The sequence below is a fragment of the Vitis riparia genome, chromosome 17 (assembly GCF_004353265.1).
Source record: "Vitis riparia cultivar Riparia Gloire de Montpellier isolate 1030 chromosome 17, EGFV_Vit.rip_1.0, whole genome shotgun sequence".
Taxonomy (NCBI): Eukaryota; Viridiplantae; Streptophyta; class Magnoliopsida; order Vitales; family Vitaceae; genus Vitis; species Vitis riparia.
The window spans coordinates 13,811,101-13,830,862 of record NC_048447.1 but is presented as its reverse complement, the minus strand read 5'-3'; the positions used below and the strand labels follow the sequence as shown (position 1 = coordinate 13,830,862).

At 37.1% G+C, this 19,762-nt stretch overlaps 2 protein-coding genes across 3 annotated transcripts; both read right to left on the bottom strand.

Moving 5' to 3' along the window:
- Positions 1–573: 573 nt before the first annotated feature.
- LOC117904781 (transcription factor TCP5-like) lies at positions 574–8,835 on the bottom strand. Of its 2 annotated transcripts, XM_034817537.1 has the most exons (4): positions 8,748–8,835; positions 8,558–8,626; positions 2,776–2,909; positions 574–2,189 (listed from the first exon to the last, which is right to left on the bottom strand). In XM_034817537.1, the coding sequence occupies exon 4, from the start codon at positions 2,146–2,148 to the stop codon at positions 997–999; it is 1,152 nt and encodes a 383-aa protein (XP_034673428.1). In that variant the 5' UTR covers positions 2,149–2,189; positions 2,776–2,909; positions 8,558–8,626; positions 8,748–8,835; the 3' UTR covers positions 574–996. The 2 variants fall into 2 exon arrangements, with proteins under 2 accessions (XP_034673428.1, XP_034673429.1); XM_034817538.1 differs by lacking the exons at positions 8,558–8,626; positions 8,748–8,835 and adding an exon at positions 4,171–4,385.
- Positions 8,808–19,703, bottom strand: LOC117904782. Its single transcript, XM_034817539.1, has 2 exons — positions 19,275–19,703; positions 8,808–9,175 (listed from the first exon to the last, which is right to left on the bottom strand). The coding sequence occupies exon 1, from the start codon at positions 19,659–19,661 to the stop codon at positions 19,275–19,277; it is 387 nt and encodes a 128-aa protein (XP_034673430.1). The 5' UTR covers positions 19,662–19,703; the 3' UTR covers positions 8,808–9,175.
- Between the last annotated feature and the right edge of the window lie 59 nt (positions 19,704–19,762).

Below are 19,762 nucleotides of genomic sequence, written 5' to 3'. Positions count from 1 at the left end.
TACATGAATGCCAAGCTAAAGAGAAAATTTCAAACTCTCAATCCCTCCTAGGTGAAGTCCATCAGTACCTAGCTAGCTACCTTTTTCCATTAGAACAGGAGATGTTGGCTTCCACTTTGTCAGTATGCATGTTTTTGGTTTGGCAATCCTTGACTTATGAAACTAGCTTTTATTCGTCTTGCTTAAACCAAAAATATCAGTATTTTTTATGATGGTAAAGATTGAATACCTATCATTAACTTTTGTTTAATTGTTTGTGCAATCAATTTTGATTTCTGATTGATGATTATCAATTTTTATGATGGTATCCATGGCATATATACTGTGTAAATGGAGTTGCGGGTATGAAATGGGATGGAGACCAGCTGTTTCAAATTTAAGTTTTCCACAAGGATTCAAAAATTACAAGAACATAAATGCAAATAAGAACTATTGCCATGACATTGCATGCAGCATATAGTCACAAAATTATAACTCAAAACAAAGTTTGGAAATGATCAATACTGTTTTTTCAAACATGCATGGTTTGATTTAAATTACTGTAAATGTTAATCAAACATGGTATTATAGTTATTACCAGCACTAAAACCCAAGACTACCATATCATATAACATTGCCAATTCACAACTTCTCTACATATCACACCACCTTTGCAGAAAATTGTATCTAAATACAGGAAAGTGTTCTAGAGTTCTAGAGCTCTAGAGTGTCTTACTTCTTCTGAAGAATCTGAGCAGGAACAATATTTCATGCGTTTTCATTCCTATGTCCTTGAAAAGGTATTCAGATGAAGTTGAATGAAAGTCATTGGCCATTTATCAATATAGGCTTCGATGCTTTGAAGCATATGAAAGTAGATCAAACCAACAATTACCAGCATAACAACAGCCTGCACAACTTTCAGTCTCAGCAATACCATACTTGGTCTGATCCATGTCGAAGCATACTATCTGGCTGAAGCTATTAATCATAGAGCAGTATTTTTAGAGAAGAGATTTAAGAGCTCTTATTTGGGTGGCTTCCATCATTATTTTGTGAATGGAAAAGCCTAGAATTGCCATTCAATGGAAATGACTTCATCTGCGCACTGACTGAATGAAGAGATGGCATCAGAGAATTTGGCTGCATATGTTGTGAACTCGAGCTCAATAACTGAAGATGGTTGAAGTGTCGTGGACTGCTCTCTACCTGAGTTGTGATGTATGAGGAATATGGAGGAAAAAGTGGGGGTGTAGTTGCATTGGGACAGAAAAATAACTGAGACCCGGATGACAGAGCTAGTGGAGATGGCAGTGGTACAGCAACATTGTTGTGAGAGACCTCTGATTGGGATGGAAATCCATGGCTTCCGAATTGTGACAATGATAAACTTGAAGGCTCCCAGTGACCGAAGGAGTTGTATGGCATGGAGTTGTTTAGTAAGCCTGGTAGGGAAGAATGATTGGTCATTGGAAAAAGGTTTTGAGCTGAAACTTGTGAACTGTAGCCCCCAATTCCATCTTGATTTTCTTGTTCATTCATTCTGAACCACTTGGTTTTGTCAGAAATTGCTTCTCTTACAACTTCCTTGCTTTTTGCTCTCAAAGCGTCATTATCCCAATACTTTGGTCTTGAAATTATAGTTTGATCTTCCTCGTCAACATTGTTATTGATCTTAATCCCTTCCTTGATAGCTGACAAAGAATGAGATCCCGCTTCCTTCAAAAATGTTGGAGTTGCATCAAAGAAGGGAACAGCAGAAGATTGACCAGCACCCAATTCATGAGAAACAAGCATTGATTGATGGAACTGACCAAGATTTCCCTGTGGGATCTGGAGTGGTGGAAGTTTATCAATTTCATGTTTAGTGGCATCAAGCAGCCAATCTACTACCTTGCTAGGCTGGCTCAGCCCAAGCCTGTCTTGAAGATCATATAACTGAATAGCAGTAGGTACTGAGAGCCTAATTCGCCTGTCTCTCAATCCTCTTACAGTGCAAACCTTGCTATGCCGATCTTTTCCTCCAAAGGAACGTGAGACGCGTACAATCCGTGGATTTCTAAATGCTGACCACTGTCTTGAACTAGATGGTGCCTTCGAGAATTTCCCTTCGATGGTGGCATCCTCTAGCTTTGCTTGAAAATCTCTCTCTCTTGAATTTGGGATCATCTTACTTCTCTCATGATCATCATTAATCTGCAAAGAATCAACTAAACCAAATGCTCAAACAATTAGTAGATAAGCTATATTTCTTCTTTATTTCCTCAAATTCAATTCAGTACTAAATTATGTTAAGTCATGCAAGCAACCTTCATCGGGTTCCCTCTCACAAAGAAAACTCATAACATAGAATCTAACTCATCCCATAGAAGTATAGAAGAAACAATAATCATCATCTCAATTGATGAAAATTTTAAGCACTCAACACATGCAATATGCATATGCATATATATATAAGACACAGAAAGAAGACCAAACAATGATGACTAGAATCAAGTTTTCTTGAATGTGAAAATTATATTCTGCACCAAATTTGGTTATAGAAAATTATATTCAATTGAGAATTACACGATGAAGAACTGAAGCATCATTTACATTAAATCTAGGGTTAACCAAAAACTAGTTAATCATTTGATCTTATACCATCTAAACCTCAACATGAACTCCATTGAAAGTGGAAAGAAAGTTGAACTTGACCTAACTCACTGGAAATTTTTAACACACAAACATAAAATGAAAACTAGCTTTCAGATCTCTATTCATAGAATTACGATCATGTGTAAAAGGTGAACTTACATCCTGGAGAAACTTTTAGGCATCTTGCAGCTGATTAGTTTCACTTCTTGATGGTCCAGCGTGCAGGAAAACAAGAAGGGTGATCCCAGTACTACACCATAAAGGCCTCAAGAAATTTCTTCAATTGAACTGAGCTGTATAGATGGGGGTCGAAGTTAAAATCTAATTTTGCAGAGAATATTATTAAAGAGAGTAGGAAAGAGAAGATGATAGAATTTAACCGTGTAGCGTTGCACCGAAAAGGAAAAGAAAAAGAAAAAGGTATGGCATATTTGCTACCATGTGGAGTTCGTTTTAAGTCGACACGTCAATTGAACGAGCTAGTAGTAATTTTATCGATTTTTTCATACCACATACTGAACAATCGTAGGCTTAATAAATCAGTTTGGTTGGTCTTCCCAGTAGTTTAATTACATTTAGTTAGTCTGCAAGAGTATATAAGGTAGATGGTTAACTTCAAGGGGGACCATCCAATCACATTAGAAAAAGAGTACTAATGCTTTATTGACAGCAACAACAAGCTTTATCAGTAATTCCACATTTGAAGAATGAATGCCCAGCTGCCTCAATAAAGAGAAACAGATTATATGTGTTTAACCCTATTCTGCACAACAATTTTTTCTTTGAGTAATTTTGGACAATATTAAGATCCATTGCTCCATTATAAATTAAGGTTTCTACCCTCAGTCATAGTGAAGATGTATCAAAAACAAAGTTGTAAGAATAACAAAATAATTGATGTTCAGCTCTACAAAGCTTCTGATGAAGCAAGCATTCAGTAGATGAGGAAAGGACATGATTGACTTAAAATGGTAGAGCATTATGTTTTGCAGATCTATTTCATAGGCAAGAAATTTGAAAATCAAGAGAAATCAAAATTAGATATGAATTTTTAGTCATTTGGCTTCCAAAGTTGAGTTGGATATGGTATTGAAGTTTCATCAGCTAGATTAGATGACATATAGAAGGCTATCCATATAGTATAGAGGAGGGACCAACATATATAGGTTCTTTAAAGCATCTGCTCAGTACAAAGAGGACCACATGCATTTGGTAGTGAGATTTGCACGAAGCCGCAAGTTGGACTTAAATTTTGATCAGTTCATACCTATTATTTTTTACTCTTTTTAATAAGATTAAATGATTCTTTTCAAGGATGATATCAAATATAATTTTCTTGTTCCTTCAAGCCATTCTTAATTATATTGTGTATATATATCTTTGAATATATATAACAGATGATGTTACTAAATTCAGCTAAGGGGACATAATTTCTAACTTCAAATATTCTTCATAGTCACTCTATTTTCTCTCCATTACCAGTGAAAAGGATCGTCACCTCTCTTGACATATGCAGCCAGCATGAAAAACATAAACCCTAAAAGTGGTACTTACCTTCTGGAACCAAATGAAACAACCCTTCTCCCCAACTGAAGAATAGGGCAGTACTCACGGGTTTTGGTCAAACCAGCCTCTATAAGCTTTGCTCCAATTGCCAAAGGTATTGTCTGCTCACAAGAAAGGGATAGAGATACTCCATTGACATTTTTAAGGAAATCCTTTCATATTAAAACAAGATAGCTAGCTCCAACCGTTTCACCCAGTCTATGGGAAAGAAGCATGAAAATGGTTTTAAAAAGTACAAGAAAATTATATTTTTCTTTGGGTATATTATATTAACATTATGTCATTCAAATCCATCTATTTGAAAGAATAAAAAATCAATGTTGAAAAATGAGAGAAGCCAAAAACTTATGTTACATATAGGCAGGGAGAGAGAGAGAGATTATGTGACTTAGGTGCAGTTGTACCACATAGAAACTTTTTTCTACAGTCTGGAAGCCAGAAACCCTAACCAGTTCTTTCTTCGTGAGGTTCTGTTAACACTTGCGAAAATGGGAATATTCACCAAAATAATTGCGAGGTTATGGGTCTGTATCTGCATTTGCACCAGTCTCAAGCTTATCTCCCTACTGTATTGCCTTATTCTCTGGAAACAGGAATGGTAAAGCTTAAAACTGGCCGTTTATAATATCTTCTGAGGCAAAGTTTAAAAAAAAAATACAAAGAAGAAGAAAGAAAGATAAAGTTGTGAAGCAAGCATACCCCAATACCCCTCTTGAGGTTAAAGCCTTTAGAAAAGAATAAAACCACCACTTTTTGTTGTCATCTAGCTAGAACAATTTGCTCCAAAGCTTTTCTACAACAATAATGTCTCCTTACAGAAAGAAAATAAAATTTCAATGGAAGAATATTGTAGTCACGTTGCTAGGGTTTTCAAGTTTTCAGCTCTATTATTTATGGAAAATTTTCACTCATTTCTTTCTCTCACTGCAGCAAGCAATCAGAAAAACAATGGTGGGCATCTCAAGAAGGGTTCACACTGCTCTGATTTTCTTTTTGGGTACGGGCCATTATTAATACAATAAAACTAATGGTCCCCAGGTTCCAGACATCACCATTCATCATCCGACAACGCTTAATTTCTAACTGTGAGATGAACTGTAGTCTCTTTATGAAAAAGGGGAACGAAAATATGCTCCAGAACTCAAAGGGTCGTGATTGTTCACAGTAAACTGACTTTTCATATCATTTAAAGAACTAAATCAAATTCAATATTGGAGTTGCTACTTGCTATCTATAAGGGTGTATATAGGTTTTTAACTATTTCCTAACCAATCCAGGCTTTTGATTCTCAAGCTTTCTTAGCATTGAAATGCTGCCCTACAGTACAGCTAATAGACCTGTTTGTTGGACAAGGAAAACCAAGACATACCCAAGAACTAGATCAGAGAAATAGGGAATTTAATTCTTTGTCTGCATGTTAGTACGGCACTACTGTGGCAAAACTAAACTAAAACCCTGGAATAGTGCTATCTCAATATGAAATATTCTAGAATGAGTCAGGACTTGGAGAGCATTTAGTAAAATTTAATACTAAATACTTCAGTTGTTAAGTCATTAAATTGATTTATTAAAATCATTTTTAATTTTAAGTTGCAATATTAAGTTATTTATCAAATATAGTTAATATACTTAATAACTCAAATTAAGTTATTAAGCCATCATCTTAAGTCAATAAGTTGATTTATCAAATACCTTCTTGGTTTTGTTCTCATTCATGAATTATCTATCTACTCCTCAACCAACACGGTTTTCCCCTAAAGTTGGAAATGAATGTGATTTTCATCAGAAATATTTCTAGCTGGATGTCTATCCATGTGAAACTCCAGCACTTAAACCACTACTAATTAAACATCACTACATGATCTACTTGAACTACATATATGTAAATGAAAATGGTGCGGGAACACCATGGCATGCCTCAGTCCTTGAGGCATTCAACACAAGGATTTTATCATCCTATGGCATAGAATATACTGTCATGCTAGATATTTGAACAATCCCAATCTTCATAATAAAACCCTAATCACATATGCTAGACCAGTTTTATTTTATTGTAAAGCCATCAGAAAACAAATATAACAGGTCTAGGGTAACACTCACCAACCCAGTACTCTTTCCTATCCCCGATCCTTCATACAGTCATGCCCACAAGTCAGATATCCTTGAGATGACAAATCTAATGGCTTATGCAAATTAACCGTATTTCACTGTTTTTGGTGGGTTGGTAGGAAAAATTACGTCGATTCAAAAACAAAATGGTCACTTGTTCAGGACATTTAGTCATTTAAGAGGTGTTAGGACATACTAGTCTTACACAGCATTAATTTGAACAGCCATTACAGCAGAAGAGAATTGAAATCTGCAGGTAGAGTTATATGGAGACATCATCATGGTGTAAAAAAAACTAAAATAAAAACAAAGAACTTAGGTGGTGTTTGTTTTTTTGCTGAATAGAAAAAGTCAAAATATTTGATTTTTTCTATTCAACTAAAAGTGACATGTTGATATCATCCGATATAATTAAATTAAATCTATCAATAACAAGTTCACTTTAGTTATATCGGATGATATTAATATTACTTTTAACTGAATAGAAAAAGCCAAATATTTTGGCTTTTTCTATTCAGCCAAAAAACAAACATCACCTTAGTTTTTTGAATTCTATTGTGTTTGAACTAAAATAAAAAATAATTACTTGATACTCATTTCAGTGTTATCTGTATGTATATGTATCAAATTAACCAAGTAGACTGATTTCAAACTCATGAACTTTCATGGATTAGAACGCCCAAGGGTCCTAAATATTTGGACATTGACTCATTTACCTACAATCCCATTTCAGGCGATCATTTGGAGCCTCTTAATTGTATTACTTACAGAGGGTTAATAAGACCTATGGAAAACCATTTCTTAGTGCAGAAATGGGCACTTTTTTTTTAAGTCTAATAGGCTCAGGAAAGGCAAAAGGTTTAGAACTGGAGCTGGTGGTTTTAAGTTTTCTGCGGGCATATCTTGAGAGTAATAAGTATTTTCCGTTCATTCCTATGGTAAGGAAGACTGATAGTGATTTAGAAAGTAAGAGACAATAATATAGAGTTGAACCCAACAAAGAGAACTGAAAATGGCTAAGGGTACTGCAAATGTCTTTAGTAAATTACTATCACCATCACCAACCAATATAATCTTCAGCTAACATCAGCATGACCCATAGATGGTAATCATGATCAGTGGGATATGAGAGAGAGAGGTAGAGAGAGATTCAAATTGTCTGTTGGGCGGGGAATATTAGTTTTGGATAGGAGGAATCATATGTGGATATCAGATTCATAGCATCCAAAATTGGAGTGCAAAAAATCTGAAAGGATTTTATAAAAAATATCGAAGAAGCATATATCCATACATGTATTCTCTCTCTCTCTCTCTCTCTCTCTCTCTGTCTCTGTCTCTGTGGTCATGCAGTTAATTCCCTTATATGCAACCGATAGTGACAGTACCAAACCCTAGAAAAAGAAAGAGAGACCAAGCTTCACTCGTTGAAGCAACCTCTAAAGTAAAATGCACGCTTTCAATAATACAAACCTACCCCCCCACACACATGATCCCACTGCCAAAAGGTACTTAAATTACTAGCCCCACTCATATGTTGGATGTATTTTACGTCACCTCATTTAAATTTCCCCCGACCCACAAGCCCAAGTCTATTATCATTTGGGCTTATTAGTTCCCTTCCCTGGGCCGTCCAACAACTTTATTTCTGCATTTCCGGACTACGATCCTAGTTAAGGCCCAGGACCACTGGGCCGACTCCTGAGAGCCAATCCTCTTCCTTGGATTATTTTGGCAGGCACCAGCATCAGTTGCCTCGCGTTGTTGTTGTCCTAAAATACTTTTATTTAATTTTTGAAATGATCTACTAAATATAAGCTTTTTATGATATTGAAGGCATGTGATTAAATATTTTGTATATTCATAAAGCTCCTACAGCAAATACATAAAGCTATTTATAGGAGGCAAGGAAATCCTAAGTGTGAAATCTCTCGAGCAGCAGTAGAGCAATGGAGCATGAGAATGAGTAGGCCGGCCAACCTTCCCACACCTAAATAGCCACTAGGCTGAAATAAGAGAAGGGTATGAAATAAAAGAAACAAAACAAGGGCAGGATTGTTGTACTTGTAACTTGTAAGTGAAGATGAAGTTGGTGGGATGGGGCTATCTTTTGTGGCTTTTGGAGATCTGTTTTGACGGTTTCATTTTCAAAAGAGGAGAATGCATATGATGAAAAAGCTAGAAACACCAAAAGCTTGTATGAAACTGTAATTAAGATACACAAGATTTAAAAGCTTAACAACAATTTTTAGGTAGATGACCCCCTTACCTTGTAAGAGAGACTTCCTGATTCAATTGGCTTAGGATGCTTCTGCATCACATTTGCAACTCATTTCAGCTGCATTACAGTCAAATACAGCTGAATTAGGTCCAATACTTCTTCCATCAAAACTGCCTTTTGAGGGAACCACAGGTTATGGAGAGAATAAGAACCAAGACAAATGTTTTTGTCACATCACCTTAATCAACATTAGAGGAAAACGGGAACAAAAACAAAAGAAGAGGCTTGCATCAGGTGATTTCTTTCCCAATCCCCAGCTAAAACATTACTGATTATTGCGTTGCAGCCAGAAAGTAGCAAACATGAACTGAGAAGTGCCCATACATGATTGAGGGTAGAATTATCAAAGGTTTGGTGGATTTTACAAATCTTATATAACCCAACCACCATGGAACTAAAACATTCACAAACAAGGAGAAAAAACAGAACAAATCATATGAGTGCAGGCAACTACATTTATTGATGTCAATCACTCCATCCCCTTGTTAATTGCATGAGAGTTGAGCAAATCAAATTTTCAACATGATCAGCACCTCTTCAGTAACAGAACTAGAGAAAGATAAGAAGGAACAGGAGCACAGATGTTTTGCCACAAAACCCCCAAGCCTGAAAAAATGAGACAAAAAAGTATCAGTAATCGACAGTGACCGAACCTGGAGGTTCCATACTAAGAATCAAATATAAAAGAGTGAAGCTTGAACATCCCCATAGCATTTTGCATAATATTTGATGGAGAAAATTCATCATTCAGAATGGATCACTAATAAAATGCGATAGGACCAATTTACACAAGATGCCACCATATCATTTTTTTCACAATAATTTGTAATGAGTCTAATGATGGTTATTTTTTCTGTGATGGCCGTAATCATGTGCCTATCAGTTTATCACCAAGAGAAAATAATAACAGGAAGAATAATAGCAATAATTATTGTGAAGGACTTGTATCAAAGATGACAAATAAAATAAAATGGAGCAATTCAACTTCCATGTGGCCTCCAATGTGCCAAGGATATAATAGAATTCTAGTTCATTCTTGATGGCACATACAAACAGGCATTGCTACTGGAGGATCATATCATCATGTCTTCTGCAGAGAAAGTACAGAAAAGCAAGCAGAGCATGACTATCAGAGACAAGGGCTCCCTAGAGGACCTTCCATTATGGTCAAACGCCAACCATGTTTTGCAAATATTACATGCAGACAAAATCAGTTTGACCTCATAGAACTACCAAAAAAGGCAGGAGCAACCAAGTAACATGGCAAGGTTCATGTTATGTGAAATCATATTGGGTTTAAAATAGCAGTAATGCGAAATGCCTCCCTCTTGATTGATTTAAATTAAGAAAGTGCCTATCTAAAGGCTAAAAAACCTGTCAATAGTTTGTTCACAACAGAGATTTTGTATTCCAGCCTTGAATTGGATCAGGATCCAGTAATGCTATCACTTCAGTGAAGTTGCATCCTGCATTTCTACGACAAATTAATTAAGTACCATCTGGTAAGAATTTCTGGAGTACTATTCTTGATTGCAAGAGCAAGTTTGATTGCAATTTTTCCATTTTCTTTATATATATATTTCTTGTTGCTTATCAAAAAAAGTTCAATTGCAATTTTTACTTCCAAAAGCCAAAACGTTACTTCTAAATATCTGAGAATAATTATTATCACGTCAAAGGCATGATGCATGTATTATTTTATTTTTGATAAAAGGGAATCCACCCCCAATGAGGGGCTTATCCCAACTCCTAGAGAAGCAAACCCTGGGCAATATGGACCCACCCATTCATCCTACACCGCTTAAATACTGGGGTGGCACGAACTCGGGACATCTGATTCATTATTTGAGGCAAGTATCACTTACAATGCTGTAATACTTAAACCAGATAAAGTAACTGATTTGATAGATAATCAACATATTGGCTAACATCCCTTTTATGCATTGATCAAAGTCTCATCACTCATGCCCAACCCCCAACCCCCTCCTCTCTCCCACTCCCTTCTTTTCTTTGATCTTTGATACCAAAAAAAATCATGACTTAACAATTATAAACATTCTAACTTGATTTTCTGATGGCAGCCTCTAAAGCAATACAGCAAAATCAGATATCTGAACTCAGCTAACTATCATGACTTCTTATCATATTTTCATTGAAAAATGCTAGTTGACTCTGATAAAAAAAAACAAAAAAACAAAACAAAGCTAGTTGACAGCAGCTTTTTATCATATGAATGAATGGTTGTGACATCATCCTTACTGTAGGAAGTAACATCAATTTAAAAATTAAGGTAGTTAGGATCTTGCATTGTGGGGGTGAAGTCAAAACTGTAAAGTATAGCAGCCTTTCCCCGCAAGCTGTGTTTGGAATTCTTAGGTTCCCACAAAGAAGAGTTTTTTCGCTTGGGAAGCATCATGGGGCAGAATTTTGATGATTGAACAACTTAAAAAGGAGAAGATGGAGTATTTCAAATAGGTGCTAAATGTTTAAAAAGGATGAGGAGTCAGCTAATCATTTGCTCCCCCATTGCCCTATAGCTAGTATTCTATGGCAACAATTTATTTTTTTTCTATGTTTGGTGTGGTTTGGGTAATGCATTCTTTGATGAGAGGAATTTTGTTAAGCTAGCATGGCTCTTTCGTGGGCAAGAAGCAGAAAAAAGCTTGGAGGGTAGCTCTAGTGTGCCTTTTCTGGATGCTTTGGATAGGAAGAAACAGAAGAGTTTTTGAAGAATTGGAAAAAAAGAACAAACAATTAAATTATCGTTTATGAATACTTTTGCAGAATGGGTTAAATTGTATGTTGATGTCCTTGATAGGTTTTGTAGATTAAATTAGTTCTGATAAAGGTGTGAGGGGAGAGGGAGTTTTGTTTTTTGTTCCTTTCCTCCATCTTCATCTTGCTTGTCCTTTGGGGTCATTTTTATACTTTGCGTGTACTTTGCTGCAGATCTAATGCAGGCACCGTACTTATTTCTTTATATATATTTATAATCTTTCTTGTTGCCTATCAGGAAAAAATAAAAAAATCATTCCTTCATAGTTCATCTGTTTTACAAGGTAGCATAGAGTTCCCTTTTCTTGGTGAAAGCGATATCTTCATACTCCAAACAGTTGGGTTCTGGACACGGATGGTGCAACAAGGTTCTATGTTTACAAGCAAGCAGCAGGCTCCATGGAGCCTATATTTGAGAACTTGATAATGTTGACAGAAAGGCCAGAAGAACATTACACAGAAACAAAAGACTGGATGTCAGATTATGTTGTGGATGAAGACACAGAAATCAAGGAGACACAGTCAGTATGGACACTCGCTTTCTGGCCCACATCCCAAGATTCCCAAGAAAACATCTGAACATGCAAGCCATTGAACAAAATATCAATAACGGGTTTACAGGTAATTGAGACATCTCTTCCTTTTCAAGCTGATCTGATGTTGATCCCCTCAAAATAAGAAACCAGATCATTCTTCATGGGTCACCTTATCCTTCTGATTGAAAGAATGATGAAAGGAGAGGTAGAGCCTTGCGCACAAAGCAGAGAAGTTAAGAGGTTGACAACAAGAGACAAACAAACCTGAACGTAGAAAAGCCTCTTTTTTCAGAGTATGGATGAAAAGAAAGGGAAAGGAACCGGTACCGACTCAAGTGACTCAACTTCCGGTTAAAATTGCTTCCCACTTTCTCTTTTGCCTGCAGTCAGCTGGACTATCAGAAAGTCCCAACTTCCAAGCTAGTAGGATTCTGGCCGTGGTCAACCCAGACCAGAAAAGGCTATATCTCCAAAAAGCAGGTTTGCAGGCATCATATAAGTAATCAGATTGAGGGGAAGCATGATAATCAAACAGGGAGAACTCACTTGAGTATACCCTATACACCTGAGAGCCTGCAATACCCTCAGCATACCAAAACTGAACTTATTTCTTCCAGATGAGTATGACTCACCATGACTGATGGAAGTTTCTTAGCAAGAAAATGAGACAGGATGGTGACATTGTGCAGCTGATGCTGTTATAGAAGCAGTACAAACTAGAGAACAACCAAAAGAAATGTGTGAGAACTAAGACCAACCAGTTGCAGCAAGGAAGAATGAATGCACCTGAATCTGAGCTAACCAGATTGGTTATGATTATGACTCACCCCTAAAGAGCATACATCTGCCAGCAGGTGATGTGTTCAAATCTCTGATTGTGCTATGAACCCAAAATATTCACAGATCCAACACCCAGACCTCTTATTGAAATATATGCAATACAAGAAGTGAAGTTGATTTGTTGAACTCACAAAAAGGCAGAACTCAATTGATTAACCACACCCAAAAGTTGAGGAGAACCTGGTGCTACCAGAAAAGAAGTTTACTTCATTGGAATGGAGTTTTCATGAAAAAGAACACATGCGGAAGGAAATGTGATATGGCTTATGCAGCTGTAAGAGCAGTGGTTCTTAAAGAACAACCAACAAAAATTTTCACGGACTCAGAATTCAAGTAACATCTAGTTTTGAATTGACTCTGCGAATCTAGATCCTTGGTTTTCTCCTCAATTACACCACAAGTCCATACAACAGATACAGAGGAAATATTTGAGAAAACCAAAGCAGCTCCCTAGTAACACCTACCTCGTCAACTCAAATAGATAACTCATTTCCCTTGAAAATGTGTACTTATTCCTGTTGTTATACCCACATCAAGCACACAAAAATCATATTCCATGCCTTTTTCCTCCCTCTTCTGCATCACATCCATGGAAACTTGAAACCATTCCATCCAAATGAACTAGGCATCAGCCAATATGTCCAAATAAGTCAAAAAAAAAAAAAGAAGAAGGCCCACGGCTCACTAGGAATGAGACCATGGAGTGGGAAATTATCAGTGTTTTCCTGTGATACCTAGACTCTTCAACTTCACTCAATGTACTTGTGTTAAAAGACATAACAAGAGCGTGGATATAGGATCCTTATCTGATACTCCTATTTTTCTTTAGATATTAGATTTAAATATTGATAAAAGAGAAAATAAAGAGAGTTTTTTTAATTAATTAGAGACATGGTATTTTTTGTTCATATTGACTTGCAATTGAATTCTTTTTCTTTACGATATCATATCCAAGTATCTGAGTCCCTGTGGTGTTTTCTCTGACCCCCTTTGGGCATTAACAAATCAGAAAAACCATACCTCTTTTCCTCATCTGGTCAAACATCCAAATCCCTTCCTTATTTATCAAAAAACAGAGAAGGTCATTCTAATAATGCCTCAGTAACCCAAATCTCCTCCTGAGGAAACCTGCCCCCTTGCAACACCCCAATTCTTCCTCCACATCCCGTGCAAACTATTTGATAGGCACCTCCACAGAGATTTAAGAGAGATTCTGAGAGAGTTCCTCTTAAGGTTCCCCCTTCCCTCTAACTACATTCTCCCATGCCACCCTTTCCTCAATAATCTCCTCAAAAACATACTCACCAGCCTCACCTCCCAATATATATTCCTTTCAAAACTAGGGTACAAACATCTCAGCCCTCTCTCCCATCCAGACAGTCAGCCACTGAAGCTTCTCTATCCCCCACAATGCTCTACAAATTCAATTAACTCAGCTTCAGCTTGCTCTCACACCAGACACAACAAAAGAGAAGAACTTTGGATCTATTTCCTTAAACCATGAAATTGTAGAACCACCACATTCTTACTTCATACCTTCCCAAAAATTCAAAACATTTTTTCACTAAAAACCCAGATAATCACCTAATTTACCCATCATTACCCCATCTCCAAAAGCTCCCAATTTACCTAGCAAATCATTGTTATCACTTACCAAAAGCTGCCTTGTTAAACAGACCAAAAATCCAAAAATTTAATTCCCCTAAATGAAATAGAGAGCAAACATTCTCCCAAGACACTAAATGAAATTTCTCCTCCTCATCCAAACAGACCAACCTTCTCCATGCTCCACCCATTCCCCACATCCCTAAAATAAAAATGAAAATATATATATATATATATATATATATATATATATTTCACTTCGTCAAACTAGGAATGGTTAAGACTTAAGAGAGACATAAAAAGTATGGATATTTGACAACATGCTCCCAATAAGCAGTGGTCTTCCTCCTGTAAAAAATTATTCTTTTCCACTTTCTAACACCTCTCTAAAAAGTTTCCACTAATCAAGTCCCATGCAACCTTTGCTTCCAATAATAAACCTGATGGCAAAACAAGGTACACTGACAAAAAGGAAACAACCCTACACGGAAAAACCTTTGTGCTTAGACATACCTCCTCTACAAATTTTAAACTTAAAGTAAGACAAGTACTTGATTTAGGTTTAACTAGGTGCAGAATATTGTCTTTTTTCTAGGCAACCAAAGACAACATATAAGAAAATGAGAGATCCATTTTTTTTTTATACGTGAATGGCAAGTGCTTTTCCTTGTGTGGATCCTATTTCAATGGGAACTTGATGAGTCGATCCGCCAAAAAGTATATATAAAAAGGGTGCAAAAAGTATACACCAGCCGCCAAAAGGCACAACCAAGAGAGAGAGGGAGAGAGCAAAAAACAACACCCACGCTCACTTAGATCCTAGCCAATCAATAAAGCTAAAAAGAGACATCAGGCCCTCAATAGGAGAGATCCGTATTGAAAGAGTTAAGAGGTCTGAGAAACTATTCCAGAAAATGAACTTTATTCTTTATATATCACTGTAAGTTACAGTTGCATTGTATTTATATAGGAGTTATACCAACCATCTAACTAATGCAACAAACCTTTTAACAACTTCCTAACTTTCTAACAATCTTACTACCTGTAAGACTACCTAAAAAGATTGGTTACAACCATGTGCACAGCCTGAGTCTTTCTGTTTATCAACCCCCCCACCCCCTCTCAAGCTCAAAGGTCATGGAACAACTAAGAGCTTGGTATGAAACTGAAGAATTCGGAGGTTGGAAAATATTTGGTGAACATATCTACAACCTCGTCAACAGAAGGAATGTAGTGGATTGTAAGATCTTTCTTGAGGACTTTATCCCTGATGAAATGAAGATCAAGTTCAATATGCTTGGAGCAGGCATGGAAGACAGGATTTGCATCCAAATGAGCAGCACTCTGACTATCACACCATGCCAAAGGTGGAGTAAATTGAGAGATGCAGAGTTCCTTGAGAACAGATTAGATTCAGACAATCTCTGCTATAATAGAAGCTAAGCCACAATCCTTGGATTCAACGCTGCTGCAAGAAACCCTATATTGTTTAGTGGATGACCAAGAGACTAAGTTAGTACCGAGAAAGATGCAATAACCACTTGTACTCCAACAATCATCCAGGCAGGAAGCCTAATTAGCATCCGTGTAACCTCAAATGTCAAGAGGAGGAGACATTTGCAATTGGAAACCATAAGGAGTACCTTTGAGGTAACAAAGGAGGCGTTTTACTGCAAGCCAATGAGTTGATGTTGGTGCAGCCGTGAACTGACAGGCCTTTCCAGGAGTGATCATTGGATGCTGATTAATGCGAGTACTGGAACTATCAGTCCCAGGAGTAGGGTCGGCAAAAGGAACTGAAATTTCTGCTGGTATAGAAACTTCTGAGGAAGGGAGTTGACATGGAGTATGAAGTAGTTCCAATGAAGAAGAGTTGGCGCTTTGTGTGGCAACAAGATCCAGTGAGTTAGGGGCCTAGGACTGATTGGTAATGATGGAAGGAGATACAGGTAGAAAAGCTAGAGTGGAAACAAGAAGGAAGCAGGAGATGGTAAAGATGTGGAAGATAAAGACAATTTTGAAATGGAAACACCATTTCATCAAAAACAACATGAGGAATTAAATAAAACTCAACCAGAGTTGTGATCTAGGCACAAGTAACCTTCGTGAAATATACTATAGCCAAGACAAATACATTGAACTGAATAATAAAGAAGTTTGTGTTTATTATATGGACAAATATAGGGATAGCAAAGACAACCAAAAACCTTGACGATAATTTGGTTGTTTGCCAAAGAAAACATAAAAAGGTGAGTGAAGCTTGAGTACCTTGGTAGGCATGCGATTAATAAGAAAGATAGCAGTGGGAAAAGCATAGAGCAAATTCAATGGTAAAAAGGTAATGGCTAAGAGTGCTAAACTAGTTTCTACAATGTGTCTCATTTTTTGTTTAGCCCTACCATCTTGCGCAAGAGTTATGGGACACAAGCAACTATTGTCAATTTCACGTTAAGCAAGAAATGGAGCAAATGCTTTGAATCCACCTCCATTATTAGATTGTAAATACTGAATACAAGAAGTGAACTTATTTTCAACTAAAGTTTTGAACCTAATGAATGTAGCCAAAGCCTGATCTTTAGTATGTAAAGAATAAAGTCAAGAAAACTGAGAAAAATCATCAACAAATAGTAAAAAAATATCTTATACCAATAGTGGAAACAACAAGGGTTGGACCCCACAAGTTAGTATGAATTAAAGCAAGGGGGCAGGTAGCTTTGAAATCACATAAAGAAAATGGTAATCTATGGCTCTTTGCATATTGACAAGCACAACAAACATCATTGTTTTTAGGACAACTGTAAAGGGCATTACAAGACGTAAGCATTTGCTTCAAGACATTAACAGCAGGATGACCAAAGCATGAGTGCCAAAGATTAGGCACGCTATTCAAATTCTTAGAAGGAGACACAACAGGACTGGGAGTGAATAAAGTTTAGGGTGCATTTTATGAAGAACTTGTTTGAACAAATCTTGTGGGGAACTTGTACAAGCCATTTTTAAGTTGGCATTGAAGAAGAGCTTTCTTTGTAACTTGATCCTTGACAAGAAAATAATGAGAATGGAATTCAAGAAAGGAATTACTAACAATGCATAATTTAGAGACACCGATCAGATTAGCAGCAAGACAAGGAACATGAAAGACATTCTTTAAGTGAAATGTTTCGAGGGAAGAAGCAAATGATTTTAAACCAACATGAAGAATGGAAAACTTCTTATCATTACCAACTGTTACTTTGTCATTCCCCTGGTATGACTCAACACCTGAGAGTGTACTAGTATTTTGAGAGCAATGGTGTGTTGCACCAGTATTAAGGAACCAAGACTCGTCGGTTGTATTAGATGGAGAAGCAACTATAGCTTGTGTATGATTGTTGTTGAAGTTACTTGGAGAAGCGATGTTACTGGTGGTATTGGCAGCAGTGTGACCTTGAAAATTTATGTCAAAACGATGACAGCAATTGAGGATAATATGTCCAAATTTCTCATAGAGTTGACACTGAGGTCAATTTGTATTGATGTTGTTTCGATTGCCCGAACCATGGACACCATATTGATTTCTTCCAAAATGAATATTTATGTTATTAAAATGATTATTTCCTCTAATGATGTGATTCTTTCTGTTGTTGTAATTTCTCCCTTGTGTGGCCGCTATATTAGAAAAGATGAGATCTCCTTCTGTTATGGAGTTTTGAACACACAGACGTTGTTCATGAGTAAGAAGTATGCTATGAACTGAACGAAGGGGAATATCATCTTCATGACCTGTGAGGGAAGCAATGATGGAGATATAACCTGCTCCAAGAGCTCCAAGAAGTTGCAAGACCTAATCCCTTTCAGCTACAGGTTCTCCAATAGCAGAAAGATTATCGGCAAGATTTTTTACCTCGGGAATATGTTCCATTATTGAGAGAGAGCTTTTGCGTGTTGTTTGGAATGTCGATCACAGTTTCATTACTCATGCTTTTGACAAGGCAGAGAAGATCTTCTCTAAGGCAGGCCACGTTGAATGAGAAGTTTGCAACGCAATAATATGTCACCATGATTTCGGGAGTAAGAGAAGAATAGATCCAACTCAAGATCATGCGATCAAATTGTCGCCATGAGATAAATTCTGGATTTAATTCAACAGAATCTGTTGCTTTTGAAGGACAGACCTTCAACCCTTCAATGTGTTCTTCAAAGCCATTGGCAAAGATCACATTCTCCATTTGTGTTTGCCAAAGGTTGTAATTATCTGTATCGAGTTTGATTAGGAGAGCTTGATTCAGCATCTGCATTGGCTGAATCATTCCAGATGGCTGAGAGGAGGTGAAATTTGCAGTAGCTTGCAGGTTAGAAGATTGTACTAAGGCTGTCATGTGTTTGGCAGAAAAGAAAAAAAAATCTGGAACTGAGTGTTGCTAAACAAAAAATAGGGAGAGGAAAAAAAAAAATTCTAGACAGCTCTGATACCATGAAAGTGTTAAGAGGTCTGAGAAAACCTTTTAACAATTTCCTAACTTTCTAACAATCTTTCTACCTGTGAGACTACCCAACAAGATCAGTTACAGACACGTGCACAGCCTGAGTCTTTCTGTTTATCACATATCACATGAACCAAGCCAAATAGTTTCGATTGGCTTAGTCAAATTAATTTTCTTCTCTTTTTTAACTAAGAGATCGAAAGTCTACAACCCAAAACATCAATTTCCTTTCTTTCCGCAAAATTTCTCTCCAACCAAACATAACAAAAAATACAATAGAAATACCATCACACATTAGCATTAATCTCATTTAAACATATGTTCTTGTTTTCTCGGATCCCAAACAATGACAAACCTAAAATCTAAGCTCCAAAATCCTTGCCTTTCCCGCGGTTTTCCATGCTTCCTCAACAATCAACACATAACGAAACCCCAAATACGTACAAACATATAAATAGAGAGAGGAGAGAGGGGTAGAGGATTGACCTATTTCTGGTAGCCTCCGCCACGGGCATTGTAATCCTCTTCGACCTTAGCAGTCAAGTAAACCCTCGGAAAGTCGGAAACATCAAAGGTCTTCTCCTTCATCATCTTCTCGACATCAGGCTTTTTGAGGATAGTCCGGCGAATCGGGGGGCGGTTCCGGCGCTGGTCCCGGGTGAAGTACTTGATGTCGTAAACCGTCTCGGGGTTGGAGCTGGGGATACAGGCCTTCTGATTCGGCGTCGCCGGGCAGAACGGTCGGTACTCTAGGGCACGGGGCAACGACGGTCTGAATTCCGGATCGGAACACGGCCCTGTTATCTCCCAGGGTTTCTTGAAGAAACGTTTCAGGTTTTGGAATACGGATTTGAAGGTTGAAGACGCTGCCATGACTGTATAAATCGGACTGGAATATGTTTGTTTGGATGGAAACCATAGAAGGAGGTTTTATATATATATATATATATATATATATATATGGCCATATGGGA

Bases quoted from the DNA above. Each gene is read 5' to 3' on its own strand.
- LOC117904781 (XM_034817537.1), bottom strand. From the start codon at position 2,148: ATGATCCCAAATTCAAGAGAGAGAGATTTTCAAGCAAAGCTAGAGGAT.
- LOC117904782 (XM_034817539.1), bottom strand. From the start codon at position 19,661: ATGGCAGCGTCTTCAACCTTCAAATCCGTATTCCAAAACCTGAAACGT.